This window comes from Salvia miltiorrhiza, chromosome 4 (assembly GCF_028751815.1).
Source record: "Salvia miltiorrhiza cultivar Shanhuang (shh) chromosome 4, IMPLAD_Smil_shh, whole genome shotgun sequence".
NCBI classification, from domain to species: domain Eukaryota; kingdom Viridiplantae; phylum Streptophyta; class Magnoliopsida; order Lamiales; family Lamiaceae; genus Salvia; species Salvia miltiorrhiza.
The window spans coordinates 36730668-36750844 of record NC_080390.1 but is presented as its reverse complement, the minus strand read 5'-3'; the positions used below and the strand labels follow the sequence as shown (position 1 = coordinate 36750844).

Genomic DNA, 20177 nt, shown 5'->3' with positions numbered 1-20177 from the left:
CATTTAAACCCAGCGAGAAAACGCCCGTTTTCTCGTCGTTAACCTTTTTTTTCTCTGCGAATAAACTGGGATCGGCCGAAGATGGCATCGGCGTGCGTCAACAACATCAGAATGTCACCGGAGAGCTTCCTCGATTGTCCTCCGGTGGCTTTTCCCTCGAAACTCGCCGCCAATAGGTCGTCTTCGAAGCGGCTGCCGATTGCGTACAATGCTGATGAGAAGAAGCTGGAAGCCAGATCCGGAGGTCTCCGACAAGGATTTCGTTGATTTTGAGTTCCGCCTCGAAGATCCGGTTGCAATGCTTCCCGCCGATGAGCTTTTCACTGACGAAAAACTCATGTCGTTGCAGCTCTTCTCCATCCGGCACTCGATGACGTCAGTTCTGGTGTTTTCTTTGGTGGCTTCTCGTCGGAAGAAAAGTTGCACGGTGGAGCCTCGTGAAAGAGAGATAGAGATAAATCCGCTTTTGACGCGTGTCTGTGCGTGGGAATTTAGGGAAGATAGAGTCAGTATGTGTGTGGTTGCATGTGTCTGTGAGGGCGCTAGACAAGGGGCGACGGCGGTGGCCAGCCGCTGCTGCCAGCCGGAGATTTGATGAGGCGGCTGTTAGGGCTCGATTTTGAGAGATAGAGTATGTGCATGTGTCTGGTCTCTGTATGGGTCGCTAGAGAGAGGATGCAAAGGGAGAGGGAAGTCAGGGGGAGATGGCGGCCGCCGGTGCTAGTTGCCGCTGTCAGAGAATAAGGGGAAAAGAGGGGTGGGTGTGTGTGCGTCTGTGCGGCTGCGGTGGCGCGGTGGTGGTCGGAGTTATGGTGTGCGGTGGTCGGAATAGGAAGGGACGTCCGGTGGGGAGAGGGGGTCGCTAGGCAGAGGAATTAAAAAAGAAAAAAAATAGTTAACGGCAAGAAAACGGACGTTTTCTCGCTGGGTTTAAATGTACCCTTTTCATGGACTCTGGGGTTTATTTGGGCCAAGGTCGAGAATGGGGAGGGATATGCTCTAGGGATGCCCACTTTAGGGGTGAATTTGTACCTTAACCCTTTATTTTATTCCAAAATAAGAGATATATATAATTGATATTTAAAAAAATGATTTATGGGCCTATTGGCACCTAAACCCTAACAGCCCATGCATGAAGGCCCAAAGTCCATGAGTTTACCTTCCTACATCTATAAATAGAGGTGTGAGGGCAAGCATAAGGCACAAGTGAAGTGGTGCAAAGATTGAAGAACTCAAGAGTTGATGAAGAATTCTTTCTAGTATTCAAAGTATTCTTTCTTCTCTCAAGTATTCAAAGTATTCTTTAAATCTTCAAGGTAATCTTCAAAGTATTCTTCAAATTTTCAAGACAATCTTCAAGTATTCAAAGTATTTTTGGAATCTTCATGGCTATCTTCAAGTATTCGAAGCAATATTCAAGTATTCGAAGCGATCTTCAAGTATTCGAAGCAATATTCAAGTATTCAAAGCATTCTTCGAATCTTCATAGCGATCTTCAAGTATTCGAAGCAATATTCAAGTATTTAAAGTATTCTTCGAATCTTCAAGGCGATCTTCAAGTATTCGATGCATTCTTCGTGCAAATCAAATTAAAATGAAATCAAATCAACTTTGACGTTCAAATCCAAAATCACGACTCGAGTCCTTTGGATTGACGTTATCAAATCAAATATGTCAAGAATATTTGAGATTGTTCGAGAAACAAATGGAAGAGATGAATCAGAGGATCAACTAGAGAATCGCAACCCGCATAAATCTACATTCAAGTATATAAATTTATCTCTGTAACGCACTTTTGTATTTTATTAAATTGAAATACAAAATTTTGTGTTTACACTCACCCCCTCTATATTTCTACCATAACCCAAAATCAGAAACCACTTCTCCCTCAATTCACGGCAAGCGAACGATCACTCGTTAGAGTCGCCGCCGCCGCTGCTTCGCTCGCACCCGGCAGCAGCACCGCCTCTGCCATCCTCTGGACAAAAACCCCAAAAGAGGTATCCTGCTATTTCTCTCTCTTCCTAATCGAACAGTAGCAGCATGGAGCTGCCACCTTCGGCTCTTCTTTCCCGGGCCCGGCGGTGACAACAGTAACAACCACCACCACCGCCCATTCTCCTTATCCGACCTGGCTGAGCAACAGCTTGACACCCCTCTCCTCGCTTCGACTCTCAGCACACACCAACACTGAGACCCTCAAACAAGATCTAAGCACAAGATTCAAGCTTTGTAATAAAATTTTAAGGTTATGATCGTAATATGTTTTATGTCTTCATAGGTATTAAAGCATGTTTATTTATAAAAACATTCGACATTTTATTTTGGGAGCTCTCGTTGGTTTGTCTATGATGATTTAAATGCTGAAGAATTTAATTAGATCTTTTTTTTATATAAATTACATAAGTAAATAAAAAAATTAAAGACTGCGCGACGGAGGACTCGAACCCAGGACCTCAGGTCTTGGGCATTAACCTCCTACCGCTAGACCAACACACGCACATTTTAATTTGATCTTTTGTTTATTCGTATCGTGTGTGATCGAGGTTCATCAAATAACAGGGTAATAGCAGTTCAGAGAGTAGTAAATAGAGTAGATGATGTGGACTGATGAAGTTAAAGGTGAAACCTCGGTGGTACTTTGGCTCTGTGAAGAAAGAGTTATGCTTTTGTTTGACTTTTCTGCAAACAATATAAGACCATCTCCTATCGTGCATCCTCATTTACAGGTTTTTGCTGAAATCATCGAAGCCACATCATATTCTCCTTCTTTATTTTCACCTCGAACAATACCTACTCAAATTCAAGTTTTTACTGACATCATTCTGGACTACTTTTAACTCACTTAATATTTATCTACATTTAATTTAAATTTTACATTTATTCTTTATAATGTAACATAAATTAATTATTTTATAAATATGTATATAACTTCATTAGCAAAAAAAAGATTTTTTTATTTAAAGTCAAACATACAATAAAAAATTAATTTAAATTTAAAAAAGTAAATATAATAAATTGGCAATAAAAAAAACTTTTTAAAAAGAACTTTCAAGAAAAGAAGGAAAAAAATTGAATGTGAATGAAAATTTAAAAGAAGAAAAAAAAAAACAAATAAAAGGCAAAAGAAAAAGAAAAAAAAACAAAATTTACACCTCTCTCCTCCGTGTGTGTGTGTCTGTGTAAGAGGTTCTAAAATCACCCCTTCTCTCTCCTCTCTCCCCCAACTCCCTCCTCTACCTAAATTCCCCCAATAGTCACTTTTGGAGATGCATCCTCAATGCATTTTTCTATTGGAGATGCTCTAAGAAATTCATAGTCTGATTTGATGAAAGAGGCATAAATAAACTGTTAAAATGCAAAACCTTTATGAATTAATATACTTTTAGTGGTGATGTTGCTTCTTCCTGTTTTCTCATATGGGAGAAATGGGAAGTACTATACAATTTGATGTCTTTTTTGGAGGATGACTTGAGTGAAAATGGCAGTATTTATCGGACAAGAAAAATGTTTATGCATCAAGGAATGGAGAAGGTAATTTAAAGGTAGTAGATGGGGTAAAGAACAAAGGTTAATGGGTAAAAATGTCAATATTTATAACTTTTAATTAAAAATATCCACTTTTATATATATATATATATATATATATATATATAAACTTAAGTCTATGCCAAATTAAAGTGAAGGGTCGAAATTGTCCTTAGATGTTGATGACTTTATATTATTTTTTTGTGTAAAGTCTTACACATTTCTTACACAATTCTTTCCTAACATAAATACAATTGTGTAAGAAAAGTGTAAAAGAAATAGCTTGCTATCGGAAAAGTAAATTGTCGCTCGAGTAGCAACCTACTTAGTGAGTTAGCAGTTCGGACGACATCTTACTTTTTCAATCAACAAGCTACTTTTATAAGAAAAAGTAGTTTGTCGGTCGAAAAAAAAAGGGTTGTCGTTCAGGCGGCTACATCACTAAGTAGGTTGCCGTCCGGGTGACTACCTCACTAAGTAGGTTGCCGCCCTACTTTTCCAACAACAAGTTATTTTTATCTTACAAGAACATTGATTAATTGAGACATTAAAAGTAATTTAGTTAATTTGAACATAATAAAATTATTTTATAAAAATGTACGTTTTTCACTACAACTTAATAAAAATGGACATTTTTTATTTTTACTCAAAGAACAAACTAATGTAGATGATTTCAGATCAAAGCCTTCTGAATAATTTAATCTAGTTGAGGAAAATATCAGTAGGTTTTCTTTCTTTATTGGGGTTTTGGCAAATAAAATCACGAACTATTTCGAATTTGCAATTTTAACGTGACTTTTGAAGTGTTGCAAATTAAATCACCACCTTTTCAATTTTTGTAATTTGATCCCTCCAATTTTTTTCGATCGTCGTATTGTTGAGTTGTAGTTTACGTAGATTAGTTCTCCACGTAATATTCATGTTACGACGTCGTTTGGAATAAAATTACTAAATATTGGAAATTATGGTGCAAATGTAGGATATAGTCCCTTTATATTTTGGAGAAATTTTTAATTGAAATTGTATGAAACGACATCATTTAGACCTCACAAAAATAATTTCGTCTTTACTAATTTCCATAAGCTCCAATTCAACACTCTGGCGACCGAAAAAAATTGGGAGGACGAAATTGCAAAAATTGAAAAGGTGGTGATTTAATTCGCCACATTTCAAAAGTCGCATTAAAATTACAAATTCAAAATTGTTCGTGATTTTATTTGCCAAAATCCCTCTTTATTCTCACGTGATTTCTTCGCGTTGAAATATGGGATTCTTGGCAGATCAAGTGTGGGCTGTGAGTGTACTATAAAATGATTGGGCTTTTCTAAGAAAAAACTCCACAATTGGCCCATACAAAGGTGGATGGATTATATATCCCAACATTGATTCATAAAAAGGATTTTTACTCTAAAAAGATACACTATCGTAAATAAAGCATTCACTAGTATTGATATAAATATACAAAAGAATCCACCCAAAAAAATATACAATACAATTTTATAGAATCAAAATTCAACAATAAAAAATGGCAAACCTCAAATACTTAGTATTTTGCTTATTATTACCAACTATAACATATATTTTACGTATATTATTTACATGTGTATATTGGAAAATATTTATTTAACTTTGGGCTGAGGCATCCAAAGAATCTCCTTTGTGAGAGGCCTTGGATTCAATTTCACTTGCGTGCGAGTAATTTTCTCACTTTTTGTGTGGTTCCGCCTACGTGCGGGTAGTTTTCCTGCCTTTGTGTGGCGCAGAGGTTCTGTCTGCGTGCAAGTTGCTTATTTTGATAATATAACAGATAGTATATACTTTTTGTAATTAAAAAAAAAAAACTTTGGTAAGTAGGAGTTGAAGATAGTAGAGTGGTACTAATGAAATACATTAGCTATTAATTCAAAAACTACGAGGGACATAACTACCATCAACAAAGAGTAATTAAGTAATTTATTTTTTATATATACTGTTATTATTTATTCAATAAATAATCTTATTTAAAATTAATTTCAGATTAATAATATTATACATAAATTATTTAACTGCTTTTGTTTCTTATTTTTGATACATGAATTAATTTTTCTAAATAGTCCATGGTTTTTGGGAATATATGACCGTAGTCCGTAGACGAAGGAGATAAGCTACCAAAAGAAAAAAATCCAATTATTATCAACACAAATGTCACTGCAAAAAAAGAAGTTTTGCTTTTATAAAGCGTGCATATTTATAGATTTAATTTTTTAGTATCGTACATAACAATATTCATTATTAATTTACTATATTCAATATTACTACGAGTATCGTATATGATAGGTGGTTTGCAATTACAATTATTTACAAAGTGTAAAGAGGTTGAACCTATATGGTAACAAGGTATAGAATAAATAATGAAAAGTACTGTATTTTTTTTGGTTTCAAAAAAAAGAAAAGAGAAGTGTATTTGTTTATTATGATAATGCAATCAAACAGCTTGTTCGTGTTATTTTTATGTTGTACACGGCTAATATATATGAAACTTGTGATTCATAAGTAAAAATGAATCCAAAAAATGGCACGAGCAAAGGAAGTGTGGAATATGAAATTTGTGATTGTTTTCAAAAAAATGAAGATATGTTGTATAAGGTAGTGTTGAGTGTTTGACGAGTACGTACTAAATACAGAACCGATCACCTACCCACCGTGGGCAAGCATAACATGCCCACCATTGATGTGGCAATTTTAATTAGGAAAGATAATTTTAGTTATGCATGCCCACGGTGGGTAGGTGATCAGTTCTGGTACTAAATATGTGTATGCATAGAAAATCCCATAAACCCTAGCGTAGCAACAAACAACATTAGTTAGGTTGTAATAACAAGGAAAGGAGAGTAATATTCGGGGGCATTAAAACAGCCATATCATCCATTCCCTGAAAATCCTCCAATCCAGAACCTCACTTGCTAAACTATGCGTGACTGCAAACCACGGCCCCGCAATTCACATCGACTCAAATAACACAAATATAAACGAACATGAAACCCATGACACATACAAAAACGTTAATCGGGAAACAAACTGCCTTGGCTTAATCCCCAGCGCGGCCAAGGCAGAGAAGAAGATCTACCCACCCACCAATGGCGTTCCAGGACTTCGACCTCATCTCGCAGCGCCGCCAGGAGGAGAAGAAGAAGAAGTTCAAGCAGCGTCTCATCCTCGCCTTCGTCGTCAGCGTCATCGTCATCCTCCTCGCCGCCGCCGCCGTCTGCTTCGCCATCTACAAGACCAACCGCAACCACCACGCCTCCGCCCACGCCCACCCCCCGCCCCCGCCGTCCAAGCCCAAGACCGCGCAGAACGTCGTCAAGTCGGTGTGCGCCAACACCGACTACAAGAAGACCTGCGAGGACAGCCTCCTCAAGGAGGTCAAGAACAACGCCTCCGCCACCCCCATGGACATCCTCCGCGCCTCCCTGGCCGCCACCGCCCGCGAGATCGACGCCGTAGCCAAGCAGGCCAGGGACGTCAAATTCGACACCCCGATTAAGAAGGCGGCGTTGAACGACTGCCTCGTGCTGCTCAAGGACGCCAGGGACGAGCTCAACAGCTCCATGGCCAGCGTCAAGGGGGCCGATATATCCAAGATGTCCACGGCCAAGCCGGAGCTCAACAACTGGCTCAGCGCCGTCATCTCGTACCAGCAGACGTGCTTGGACGGCTTCCCCGAGGGAGCCGACAAGGAGAAGATGAAGAAGATTCTGGAGGGCGTCAGGATGCTCGGGAGCAACTCGCTCTCCGTGGTGTCGCAGGTCTCCGCGGTGCTGTCCAAGGCGGAGGCCTCCGGCGGCTCCCAGCGGAGGCTCCTGAGCTTCGACGAGCCGGCGTGGATGCAGCAGCACCGAAGAATATTGAAAGCCGACGGAGCAAAGTTCACGCCGAATGTGACGGTGGCCAAGGACAACACCGGGAATTTCACAACCATCAACGCAGCTCTCAAGGCAATGCCAAAGAAATTCAAAGGACGGTATGTTTCTCCGTTTAATTTGTTGCATGCATGTTGTTGAGCACTGCTTGCTTAATTAGATGGACGTTGCAGATATGTGATTTATGTGAAAGAAGGGGTGTACGATGAGACGGTGGTGGTGGCCAAGGACATGGTCAACGTCACAATGTACGGAGACGGATCGCAGAAGAGCATTATCACCGGAGCTAAGAATTTCGTCGACGGACTTCCAACGTTTCAGACCGCATCATTTGGTAACCCTTCACAAACTGCCAACTTAATTACTTTTGCAACAAATTTGTCTAGTTTAGTTCCCTCAAAAAAAAAAATTGTCTAGTTTAGTCACCTCAAGAAAGTTGTCATAAATATTTTACCGTTTTTTTAAAAAATATCTCAATTGTCCTCAAGGGGACACCAAGCAGTGCGATTTCCTGTGTGAATAGTGAGGTCCCGCGTTCAAACCTCACTACTCCCCCTCTCCAACTCCCCCATTGTCAAAAAAAAATCTCAATTTTTACGTTTTCAATTTTGAAATGTTTTTTTTATTATTATTTATATCCCAAGCGCTGGTGTTGTAACTTATCGTTCAATAGCTGGAATTTATAAGGCGTGATATAAATTAAATCATTTCCAAAGTTGGAGGTTTTTAAAGTGAAAAAATAATATTCAAATGCTTATTGAAAAACGTTGAAAATTAGGAACACAAAATTTGATGACACCAATATTTATGAACTGGGCATGCATGCAGTTGCAATCGGAGCAGGATTCATGGCGCAGTCGCTGGGGTTCCGAAACATGGCCGGGCCGGAGAAGCACCAGGCGGTGGCGCTCCGAGTGCAATCCGACCGGTCGATATTCGTGAACTGCCGCATGGAAGGATACAAGAGCACCCTGTACACACAAACACACAGACAGTTCTACCGCAGCTGCTACATCACCGGCACCGTGGACTTCATCTTCGGGGACGCGGCGGCCGTGTTCCAGAACTGCATGATCTACGTGCGGAGGCCGGCAGAGAACCAGCAGAACGTGGTGACGGCGCAGGGGCGGGCGGAGAAGCGGGAGACGACGGGCATTGTGCTGCAGAACTGCAAGATCCTTGCGGACGAGAAGCTGGAGGCGGAGAAGGGCAAGTTCAAGAGCTTCCTGGGCAGGCCGTGGAAGCAGTACTCGAGGGTGATCATCATGGAGTCGGAGATCGGCGATCTCATCCAGCCCGAGGGGTGGAAGGAGTGGAGCGGTGATTCGGGGCTCAAGACTCTGTTCTACGCAGAGTTCAACAACAAGGGGCCGGGATCGGCCACCAAGGATCGGGTGAAATGGGCAGGGTACAAGACATTGAAGCGGGACGATGTGTTGAAGTTCACGGTTGGTCCCTTCCTGCAAGGCGAGGATTGGCTCAAGGCAGCAGATGTTCCCGTGCGTTTTGGCATGTTTAGTTGATAGATTAATTCTAGGTTTTTTTTATATTATTCTTGTTTTTCTATATGTATACATATATATATATGCCGTTTTATACATATTTATAATAATGCAATTTGTGTTCGGCTATTTATCATACTCCATATATTAGAATTCATTCATATCATTGGCCGATCTATTCCAGTCAGTCATATCACTGGCGGATTCATAAATATATATATTTGGGGTGCGATAAATAAATACTCCCTTCGTTTATGGAAAAATATGACATTTTTGTCATTTTAGGTGTCCACTAAAAGTATGACACTTTCCTTTTATGAACACGGATTCACATTTTTTTCTTATCTTTTATCCTTACAAATACTCTTTATTTACAAAAATATCATCCTCAATTCAATCACAACCACTCATTTTAAAAAATGGTAGGACTATTTCTCCACAACATAAAAATCACCACATATTTTATTGAAACATATGTCCACCAAAAGTGTTAAACTTTTGGTGGATGGAGGGAGTATATTAATTATATAAAAATAAGCATAAAAATATTTAATATAAAAAGTAGAAAAACTTTTATCTCAATCAAAATGATCAAACAATTATTTGAAAACTGAGCAATCATTCTATTTCATAATTGATTCTAGGCATAGAAACACCCACGTCAGTTGAGTCGATGGTTTGACTCGAGTTAGCTGATGCAGGCTTTGCTGACTCAAGGCTTGACTCGTTCCATTGAGTCAAGCTCATCATCATAATTCAAGGCACGTGTTCTACGCACACCACTAATAATAATAATAATAATTTGTTTCAACAATCTTTATCGAATTAAAATCATGCAAATGGGGTACAAATAAAAAAATACTATAAATTATTTTCTACTCCTTCCATCTTAGCCAAAGAGAGATGTATTCTTATTTTTTTTGAATCATCCTAACAAAAGTGAATCGTTTTTTTTGTTTGGCAAAAGTTTAAAAATTTAAGATAATATTAATAAAACTAATTATACTCTTATGAGAGTACAATTGTCAAAAAAGAAAACTTTCATTAATTTTGAAGGAATAAAAGAAAATTGGTGTTGACAAACACTTAGGCATAGCAGACCCAAAAAAAAGGGAAGTTTTCCCATTACAAATTCATTAGTGGATGATCAGATCTCTAGTGTCCCATAACTTTGTGTCTATTACCGTGTCACACTTTTATATCTATTATTTTAATAATATTTTTTATAAAAATAAATTTTATTATAGTATTATGAATTATACTTTATTTTCATTTTTATTTCCAAAAGCTAATTTTTTTAAAATATATATATATATATATATACCTTTAAATTTATCGACCCTAATAATAAATTATTAATTAATAAAAGTAAAAAAAACCCAAATGATAAAATAAGTATATATGTTATTTGGATGGAATAAACTTCAATTATAATAACAAAATTAAACTAAAATATATAAAATTGAAGTTAAAGAAAAAGAAAAGAAAGTGAATAATCGAAATTAAAATGAAACACCAAATTAGGGGTGGGCTAAAATATCGAAAAATCGGTATGCCGTATACCGTATCGAAAAAATATCGAAAATACCGAATTTTTGGTATACCGTAAATTATGGTACAGTATTGTATTGTACCGAAATTCTTTGGTACGACAACGGTATCAATTTTCTTCATACCGCGGTATACACTGAAAAGTCGGCATATAATGTTGTTTCGGTATATACCGCAATATTGGTATATATCAAAATAATTGGTATACCGTACTGATTGAAATAAATTACATATATATACACACACATATATAATTCTAGACTTGTTAGAAGATTATTTATATTTGTTTAATGAAATTTTGTATGCACAAATACACGGTATATCGTACTCCCTCCGTCCCTGAAATGGCTTCCTCTTTGGGGACGGCACGGGTTTTAATAAAAAGTTGTAAAGTGTATTGATAAAGGAGAAAAAGTGATATAATTATTATTGGAAGTTGTGAAAAGTGTTATAATTAGTATTTAGAGTGTTGAAAAGTGAAAAGTAAAAATAAATAAAGTATTATTAGTGGTGGGGTAGGTTTCCAAAAATGGAAAGAAAGAAAAAGGAAGTTATTTGGGGGACGTCCCAAAATGGAAAAAGATGAAGTTATTTTAGGGACGGAGGGAGTAATATTTTTATGAATTTAAGCATGAAATAATATACAAATAATTACGGTATACCGCACTTCGGTACGACACCGGCATAAGAAAAGTTCATACCGAAATTTTCGGTATGCCGAAAAGGTTCGATACGACAACGGTATGAAAATTCTCATAATGCAATTTACGATACGGTATACGGTACACGATATGTCGATTTTTTTTTCGTCATACCGTACCGGTTCACCCCTACACCAAACATGCTCAAATGGCAAATCAGGGCAAGCTACTAGAGTAGGGAGCAAGAAAGGCCTTTTTCAATGGTTAGATCAAGGCCTATATATGAAGCCCCCATAATTATTGTATATTCTCCCTATAAATACTAATGCTTAGCCATGCATGGTTCCAAATACTCCATCCGTCCACTAATTCAAGGCCTATTTTCATTTTTGGTCTGTCCACCAACTCAAGGCCTATCCATTTTTAGTAAGTTTTATTCATATTTTAATTGGTGGGTCCCAATAAACAATACATTTTTTCTCCACTCAACTAATAAACAATACACTTTGTGGGCCCCTTTCTCCACTCAACCAATAAACAATATATTTTGTGGGACCCTTTCTCCACTCAACTAATAAAAATACTATTTTTCTTAAAACTCGTGTTTTTTCATGTAGGCTTTGAATTTGTGGACGGAGGGAGTAGTAATTAATGCTCTTTAATTTAGTTTCGTTTTTAGTTCTGCAGTCAAGAGCGGAGCAGCGGCTCTAGCAGCATCGATCGAGTACCTTGTTGGTGTGGACGTGATTCAATCATGCAATAGAACTTCTCCCTATATATATATATATATATATATAAGCAAAAGTAAAATTAAAATTTGTCCCTACTTTGAGGGTCTAAAAGCTAAGGTATCTTGAGTTCATGCATGCGGATTAGTTAATTTTTCCACTTTTATATGGATAATATTCTCATCTTTACGTAGGTAGTGGTACCGTTGTCAACATGTGATTATTTTTTCATAATATGTGGTGTAAAGGTCCCGCATGCGTGCAAATTGCTTATTTATTATAATTCTAATTCAACCAAAACAAAAAACTTTGACGGTCAAATAAACTAGTAGTAAAATTGCCTCATAAAAATTTATACCACTATTACGTAGTCGTCACTAATGATAGCCTGATAAGACATAAACAACCAGTATAATATCATAATTTAATATCTCCACCCGGATGCATAACCATCAGAAAAAACAATTCCAAAAATTATCAAATTACAAGCAACACAGAATAAAGGATGGTAATATCTAGCTAGCTACATCTTATACCATTTCATGCCAAAAAAACACCATTAATATTATATATGCAAATCAGCAGTATATACTCCGATACCCTGTTGAAGATGTCGCTCTCAATTTCCCAATCCCGCAGTGTACCTCACACCCGTCGAAGGCAGCCACGTGTTCCCTATAATGAACTGAGACACTGTAAAATTACTCGCTTGAGCCGACGTATTAAACGCGTGGTAGCCGGGCCATTTAACCCGGGCCCCCAATCCAGAGCCCGGCCCGTAATTCATATACTCGCCGTAGTAGAGCGTGCCGAGCGCGAAATCGCCGTTCCACTCGAGCCAGCCCTCGGGCCTCACGGCGCCGCTGATGTAGGATTGCATCACAACCGTGCGGGAATACAGCTTCCACGGCCTGCCTAGATACGTCTGCGTCGAGTTCAACACATCCGCCTCGGCCGAGATGTTGCAGAATTGGATGGAGAAGCCCGTGTTCTCGACGGGCTCCTTCCGCCCCTGGGCCGTGATCGTGTTCTTCTGGTTGGGGAGGCCCTTTCGGGCCTGGATTTGGCAGTTCTGGAACACGACCGCGCCGTCGCCGAATATGAAGTCCACGGTGCCCGTGATGTGGCATTCCCGGTAGAATTGGCGTTGGGAGTGGGCGTAGAGAGTGTCTTGGTAGCCGTGGATGGCGCAACGGTATAGGACCGACAGGTCCGAGTCGGACCGGAAGGCCACGGCCTGGTGCTTTTCCGGCCCGGCCGTGTTCTCGAACGTTATGTCCCGTGCTATGAACCCTTGCCCTTTCACAGCTGCAAAATATGCATAATTGAGTATTTTTTATTTTCATCGCTGTAGTTTCTACAAATTGTGAAAATAACTAAGAGCTTTAAGATATTTCAAGCCCTTTTAGCAATTAGTGTAAAAAATTAACCGATAACATTTTTATACTAGTGAATATACAAGTTACAACGTCACATGCACATTTCTGTCCAAATTCATGATAGATACTGTATCAATGTTGAAACATGAATTGAGTGACGACCAGGTATGGGTACATATTATGAAGATTTTTTTAGTCCCACGTATCGCATATTATATCATTCACACAAACACTTAAATATTTCGAAATTTCAATAAATCGACATCCCACGAGACCTGCCCCATGTGCAAAGTACATGGGGATGCCTAATCTTCGATTCATATATGCGAAGCAATAAATTCATGCGTTGGCCCCTCTACTGTGATGGATTGATGAATTAGATTTTTGATGCTTATATGTAACGTAATAAGTCCAACTCCAACCTACAAAAATTGATATCATTAAATGTACCCAATGATTTTATCTTTTCCTACAATGGAATTAATTTTTGGGACGACATTTTCTCAGACACAGTTTGGTAGAATTCAATTCGATCATAAAGCATGCATATGCATGCCTGTTACAATCCAACCAAACAATATTCAACTGTGCAATTTTTTTTTTCTATTGTCTAGGACATACTGTTAACGGGACTGGTTCAAAATCAAAACTTTATATTGTGAGAATTGTAAGAACTCTTGCATTGAACCTATAAAGTAATTATACTGAATTCTACACTCAGCCGTAACTTTTATTATATATCAATTGAACTAAGCCATACTACTTATATACAAATAAATTAAGAATAAAGTTGAAGATGTTACCAAATGTGGCCGAGCGGTAGGTGGTCCAGCCGTCGATGAAGTTCCGATTACCCGAAATAACCGTAGCATTCACCCCATCTCCAATCATCATTATATTCCATTTCTTCTTACTTATCTCCACATATTCCTTGTACACACCTTTCTTCACGTATATAACAAATCTCTTGCTACTATGCTCCGGGGCTGCACCAATAGCATCCATAATGCTAGTGAATTTCCCGGTGCCGTCGGCGGCCACCACCACGTCCGCAGTCGCGGCTTGGAGGAGGCGGCGGTCGTTGGGTTTGAACCAATCGGGAAAGTCTTGGGTAGAAATTAGTTTCCTACCGCCACGGCCGGCGCCGGACGGGGGAGGGGTGGTGGGAGTGGGATTAATGTTTGAAAGAATGTTGTAGACTAATGAGGTGACTTGGTCTAGGCTGCCGGCAACCAAATCTCGGACAATGCCGTTTGTGCCATCAAAGCCTTCTTTGCAGGTATCTTGATTGATCAGCGTTCCACTCAACCATGTTTTCATATCGGCCTTTACATTTCCGGTGCCATTATCTTTGCCTGCACACCACATAAAACCCAATTTTTACAATTTTCCTTAAATTGTATATGATGCTTTACATATCTAGCTATTAGGAATATATCACACATGAGTACTTCTATTTAATTTAAAAGTTATAAATTTAATACATTATAAGTTTTATGGAAATTTTAAATATAAGAGGATTCCTATATTATAGTATCAAATAAAATCTAAATATATAGTAGTATTAAATTACTAAAATATCTATGAAAATTAAAATAAGCAAATATCTATAGACATATCAAAAATTTATAAAAAAATACACATTTGTACAGTAATATAGGTACGTGTATATATATATTCAATTGATTTGGTGATAAAAAGAAAGCCATAACTGCGTTGATCTAGTGGTAATTTAATTAAATTGTCTAAAACTAATAAATCTCAGGTATAATTCCACCGTCGCCCAGTTTATAAGCCGCAACTATAACCTGTGAATGCTCGTAGCTTTTGTGGTATTTCTTAATTTTAAAAAGACGGGAAACATGGGCATAATCCATCACTCCCAGTCCCAAATAATAATAATAATAATAATAATAATAATAATAACAACACAAAATAGCAAATTACACTGGATTATTTGTTATTTTGGCTTAGACTGTTTTGGTGAGCCAAGTTTTTAATATATGAGGAGATCCCACTTTCACGCCAACTCAATACTTTTTGCACGGTCCCTTAATTGACAGGGGACCTTTTAGCTGCAGTAATAAGTCCACATCTAATAGCCGATGTTAGCTTCTTCCATTTCAAAGTATTAAATACGTTCGATGTTAAATTTAATTTGCTTCTTCTAAACAGGGGACCTCTATATTTCTTTCTATTTCTGGTGTAAATGATTTCACATTTTTTTTCCACACGAATATCACTATATATGTCCCACAGAGATAATTATATTACATGAGATACTTTTATGAAAGCTCCCATAAATACTTGTGCGTGTGTGTGAAGTCGAATATATATAATTATAAAGTATACAATTATTATTTCTTGTTTAATTCTTCACCGCATGTATCAATCCTATAGCTAAAGGTCTCACTATCAGGCTTTAAACACCCACTTTTTTTTTTCTTGCTTCGTTTCATGAAAAGATTAGACAAGGACTAAAGGCATGCAGCTGTGTGATTGAACTTTACAAAAGAGAAGATGTGAAGAAATTACCATTGGGATTCTGTGAAGCAGAGATGGTCCAGCTCAACTGGTCCACGGAGAGATCCATCAAATCGAGGCAGTCGGAGACGGCATTACTCAGCCGGAAATCGCCGAATGCGCCGGAAAACCGCGACACTATGGACATCACTTGCCGGATTATGTCGATGGTGGACCTCACCGATCCCACAAATTCTGACGCCGGAACCTTCAAGTTTCCAAACTCCGACGCCTTCTCACCACTCGCACAGCTTAAAATCGTCACTACAAACACAAGTTTCAAGAAATTTGACCCCATATATGCAGATATATCAAAATTAATTGATGAATCTGCTGCAGTTGGGAGAGTTGGGAAAGCGGGCGATTCTTAAACGTAGAAAAGGATTAAGAGCATATGATATGAAAATGGTTAAGGGGAGTGAGAGAGAGTAATTTGCATGAAAGAAATGGTCAATATTGGATTTGAAGAATGTTTGTGTAATAAATAGACTGGGTTGTGTATTTATATAGGGTTAGGGGCTTATAGGGGGCAGGTGGAGAATATTAAAGAAGGAAGGTCTCTGCTTCGGCATTCGATATCAATGCTTCTCATATTTATTTATTTTTGGGCCGATTCATTCAAATTTGCTCTATTTTAATTTCGCGCGGATGGATTTTTTAAATATTTTTATAATAAGCGTCGAGATTTACTGATTTAGAGGGTGTTTGGCTGAGCTTATAAGCTCCTCAAAACAGCTTATAAGCTGTTTAAGAGCTTATAAGCCCATTCAAAGTGTTTGACAAAATAAGTTCTTAAATAGCTTATAAGCTCCCAAAAAAATAAGTTCCTCTACCCCAACTTATTTTTTTATAATCTCATATGCAACAATCATTTTACAATTATTTTTCAACTACTCCCTCCGTCCACGAAATGAGTACTCATATTTCCTTTTTCGTCCGTCCACGAAATGAGTACTCATTTCCCTTTTTGGCAAGTGTACCCCACACATCTCTTTAATTAATACACTCAAAAAGTGGGACCCTTAAACTATTCACACTACACTCCATACATTTCTTAAAATCCGTGCCGTTCACAAATGGGTACTCATTTCGTGGACGGAGGGAGTATAATTTATTATTTTCATCATATATCATTCAAGTTCATTTTTCTTCGATTTTCTCTCTCTAAAAAAATATTTTCTCTCTCTAAAAAAATATTTTCTCTCTCTAGCTTATAAGCTCAATTATCCAAACACTTTGAAAACTTATAAGCTTTTAAAAATTACATCTTATAAGCTCTTGAAACATCTTATAAGCTCCAAGTGCTTATAAGCGCTATAAGCTCTCGGAGCTTATAAGATGTTTCAAGAGCTTATAAGATGTACTCCCTCCGTCCACCAAAGATATGTCAATTTTCTTTTTCGTTCGTCCACAAAAAATATGCCACATCCATTTTTAGTAGTAGGGTCCACACCATTCCACTCACATTTGAAGTGTGACCCTTACTCCACTACCAACTTCACTCACATTTTATTAAAACTCGTGCCGAAAGTAAGTGGCATATTTTTTGTGGACGAAGAGAGTAATTTTTAAGAGCTTATAAGTTGTCAAAGTGTTTGGATAATTGAGCTTATAAGCTAGAGAGAGAAATTATTTTCTTTTGATTTTAGGGAGGGGAGGGCCAGAGAGTTTACTCTAAGCGGGTGTTTGGCTAAGCTTATTTTAAAGACTCTTTAAAATAAGCTTAGCCAAACACCCGCTTAGAGTAAACTCTCTGGCCCTCTCCTCCCTAAAATCAAAAGAAAATAATATTTTTAAATATTATTGTGTAGTATATGTTAATAATTAAGTAATGTAATTTCATTACTGAGGTGTCATTTCAAGACAATTTTTTTCAATTTTATTAAAGGATTTTGAATTTCGCTGAAAATTAGAAGGTGGTAATAATATCATTGAAAATTTTCAAAATCAAGTTGGATTTGCAAAATATGACAAAAGTAAATATTATATTGCAATTATGTCTTTATCCTTTTTGTGACTTCTCATGTTTGATTATTGTCTATAACATTACTATTATCAGTTTGCATATTTTACTGTATAAAAATACATTATGCATATATGATATGTTCAATATAATATTTTTTTTAAATAAAACACGAAGTATTATATAAAAAAAATATAACAAGATATTTCATTTGGGACCCTCTCATTTTATTTTATTTTATTTTTGTATGTTTCCTACCTGGTTGTAAAGTTCTTTAGTATATATAATTGTACAAAAATATTTTCAAACTAGAATAAAAGTTATGTCTATATATTTGATTATATTACAAAATATATTTGCTATTAAAAAATTATGTCTGAATACAAAATGCAATACCATAATTTTTTTTTGAAAAGGGGAGTGATGGGAATTTAAGTCTTAAACTTTGTTGCTTACAAACTAAAATCTTACATGGAATTGGACAAGAACGAATTTAGTAAAAAGTATTGGCTGGCCTCCACGAATGACTTATAAAACATTGAATAGAAAGATACTGAACTAAATTTGAAAGAAAGTAGAATAGGCACTGTTACAAATTAACTAGAACGAGTAAAAGATATGAGTACATATTTTTTACCTTATCCTAATATTATATTTATTTATTTCTATTGTCTTTCAATATGGGTTGCGCATTTGTAGAGAATATGAGATTCTTTTTTTTTTTATCAGATAAAAGAGATTTCATTTAGTAAAAATCAGAACGGATCACCAGGTACCAGAGGTACCAAGTGTACAGAACAGAGGTGAAAAAATATTGGGTTGGGCAAAAGAAATAACCCCAACCAGTACAACATCACAAAGGATCACCAAAAATCGGACTGTCTTGTCTCCAAACCAATCTCCAACCCACATCTGAATCAAAAGCAAAATAACGAAAGAAGGTCTAAAACTGGATCAGCAGCTGAAACCCGAACTTTAGCAGTCAAATCCTCTAACAGCAAAAAATCATCTTCGAAACTCTTGCTCCTGCGTTGGTTGATTCAAATCCGAACGCCAAACCCACAATCTCGCCTTAATCTCTGCCATCATTCTTTCTTTGTTCCAACTTCCTTGATTGAAGATACAATTGTTTCGAATCTTCCAAATGCTCCAAATCACACACAACCAAACTCCAAGGAAGAATTCCACATCCTTCTTGCTCCCCAAATTCACGAAAGCATTGAAATGTGCTTTGGATTTAAAATGAAAGACTGCTTGTTTACCTGTCCAACGTAAGATTTCTTTCCAGATTTCGTCAGTTTTATGGCAAAGGAAGAAGAGATGCTCAATGTTTTCTTCTTTCAACTGGCAGAGGGGACATAAATCAGCCGCCGAGTGTGTCACCACTTGTCTCCTCCGAAGGTTGTCCATCGTTGCGATTCTGCCTTTAAGAACCTTCCAAGCTGTGGCGATGACCTTGGCTGGAACTTGAGCTTTCCAGATCATAGCCAGCTCCTTTTGGACTCCGCAAACCTTCGACCATCTCCTGTTTTTAAAGAATGTCTCGTAGGCTGTCTTGACGGAGAAAACACCGCTACCTGCTGCCTTCCATCTCCAAGCGTCCATTGAACCTGCATTCAGCCGAATCTTGCAAACACAAGACCTTAAAGCACGAAGCTGCTCCAGATCTCTTTCCCTCAAAGTCCTTTCCCATTCGAATTTCCACTCCCAAGTTCCTTCAATCCATTCCCCCATGCTACTAACAACACCCTCTTTGTTGGAGTTGAGATGAAATAATCTCGGAAACAAATCAGCCAGAGATTTCTCCCCCGCCCAAATGTGCGTCCAAAACCTCACTGAGTTCCCATCTCCAATCACTCGCTCAATATTTTCTCTCACCCCTTTTCCAACCTCACCCCTACTCAGTCCCACTACTTTCCTCCACCAAGCCGACTTAATCAATTTATTTCCCTCAGCCCTAAAACCCTCTCCATCCCTCTCCAAGTCCCCATGGCAAGATTTAAACACCTTCACCCACAACAGATTTTTCTCTGTCAAAAAATGCCAGATCCATTTGGCCATAAGAGCCGAGTTAAAACCACCCACATCTTTAAAATTGAGCCCCCCAAAATCCAGACCAACACAAAGCTCCTCCCATTTTACCCAATGAGATTCTGCCTTGTATTACTAGATACAAGGCAGAAAACATTCATTCGTGGAGGGGAGGCCAGCCAATGCTTTTTCCCATATTCGTTCTCGTCTAATTCCATGTAAGCGTTAGGCGATGTGTGTTTGGCGCCATAATACCTTATTGCATTCTTGTGATTATGTTTTTTTCATATTCGAGTGCGTTTACTTTGGAGCTAATTGTTAAAATAGGACAGTAACTTTAAGTCGTTTTAAAAAGATAATTATATATATTATAAAATTTAAAAACGATGACTATATATTATAGAATTTGAAAATGAGGATCATAACTTC

General features: G+C 37.7%; 2 protein-coding genes across 2 annotated transcripts; one reads left to right on the top strand and one right to left on the bottom strand.

Annotated features, from left to right (window-relative positions):
- The first annotated feature begins 6534 nt into the window (after positions 1 to 6534).
- Positions 6535 to 9063, top strand: LOC131021414 (putative pectinesterase/pectinesterase inhibitor 45). Its single transcript, XM_057950600.1, has 3 exons — positions 6535 to 7531; positions 7604 to 7764; positions 8259 to 9063. Exons 1-3 carry the CDS (start codon positions 6645 to 6647, stop codon positions 8951 to 8953), a joined length of 1743 nt encoding a protein of 580 aa, XP_057806583.1. The 5' UTR covers positions 6535 to 6644; the 3' UTR covers positions 8954 to 9063.
- Positions 9064 to 12244: 3181 nt separating this feature from the next.
- On the bottom strand, positions 12245 to 16372 carry LOC131021413 (pectinesterase/pectinesterase inhibitor PPE8B-like). The gene is made up of 3 exons (XM_057950599.1): positions 15767 to 16372; positions 14035 to 14586; positions 12245 to 13160 (listed from the first exon to the last, which is right to left on the bottom strand). The coding sequence occupies exons 1-3, from the start codon at positions 16050 to 16052 to the stop codon at positions 12472 to 12474; spliced, it is 1527 nt and encodes a 508-aa protein (XP_057806582.1). The 5' UTR covers positions 16053 to 16372; the 3' UTR covers positions 12245 to 12471.
- Between the last annotated feature and the right edge of the window lie 3805 nt (positions 16373 to 20177).

What these genes read in the sequence shown, in the direction of transcription:
- LOC131021414 (XM_057950600.1), top strand. Translation starts at nt 6,645, where the DNA reads ATGGCGTTCCAGGACTTCGACCTCATCTCGCAGCGCCGCCAGGAGGAG. An exon ending in CCAAAGAAATTCAAAGGACG is followed by an intron (nt 7,532 to 7,603) that starts GTATGTTTCTCC and finishes TGGACGTTGCAG; the next exon opens with ATATGTGATTTATGTGAAAG. An exon ending in GTTTCAGACCGCATCATTTG is followed by an intron (nt 7,765 to 8,258) that starts GTAACCCTTCAC and finishes GCATGCATGCAG; the next exon opens with TTGCAATCGGAGCAGGATTC.
- LOC131021413 (XM_057950599.1), bottom strand. Translation starts at nt 16,052, where the DNA reads ATGGGGTCAAATTTCTTGAAACTTGTGTTTGTAGTGACGATTTTAAGC. An exon ending in TGCTTCACAGAATCCCAATG is followed by an intron (nt 14,587 to 15,766) that starts GTAATTTCTTCA and finishes TGTGGTGTGCAG; the next exon opens with GCAAAGATAATGGCACCGGA. An exon ending in CTACCGCTCGGCCACATTTG is followed by an intron (nt 13,161 to 14,034) that starts GTAACATCTTCA and finishes CATATTTTGCAG; the next exon opens with CTGTGAAAGGGCAAGGGTTC.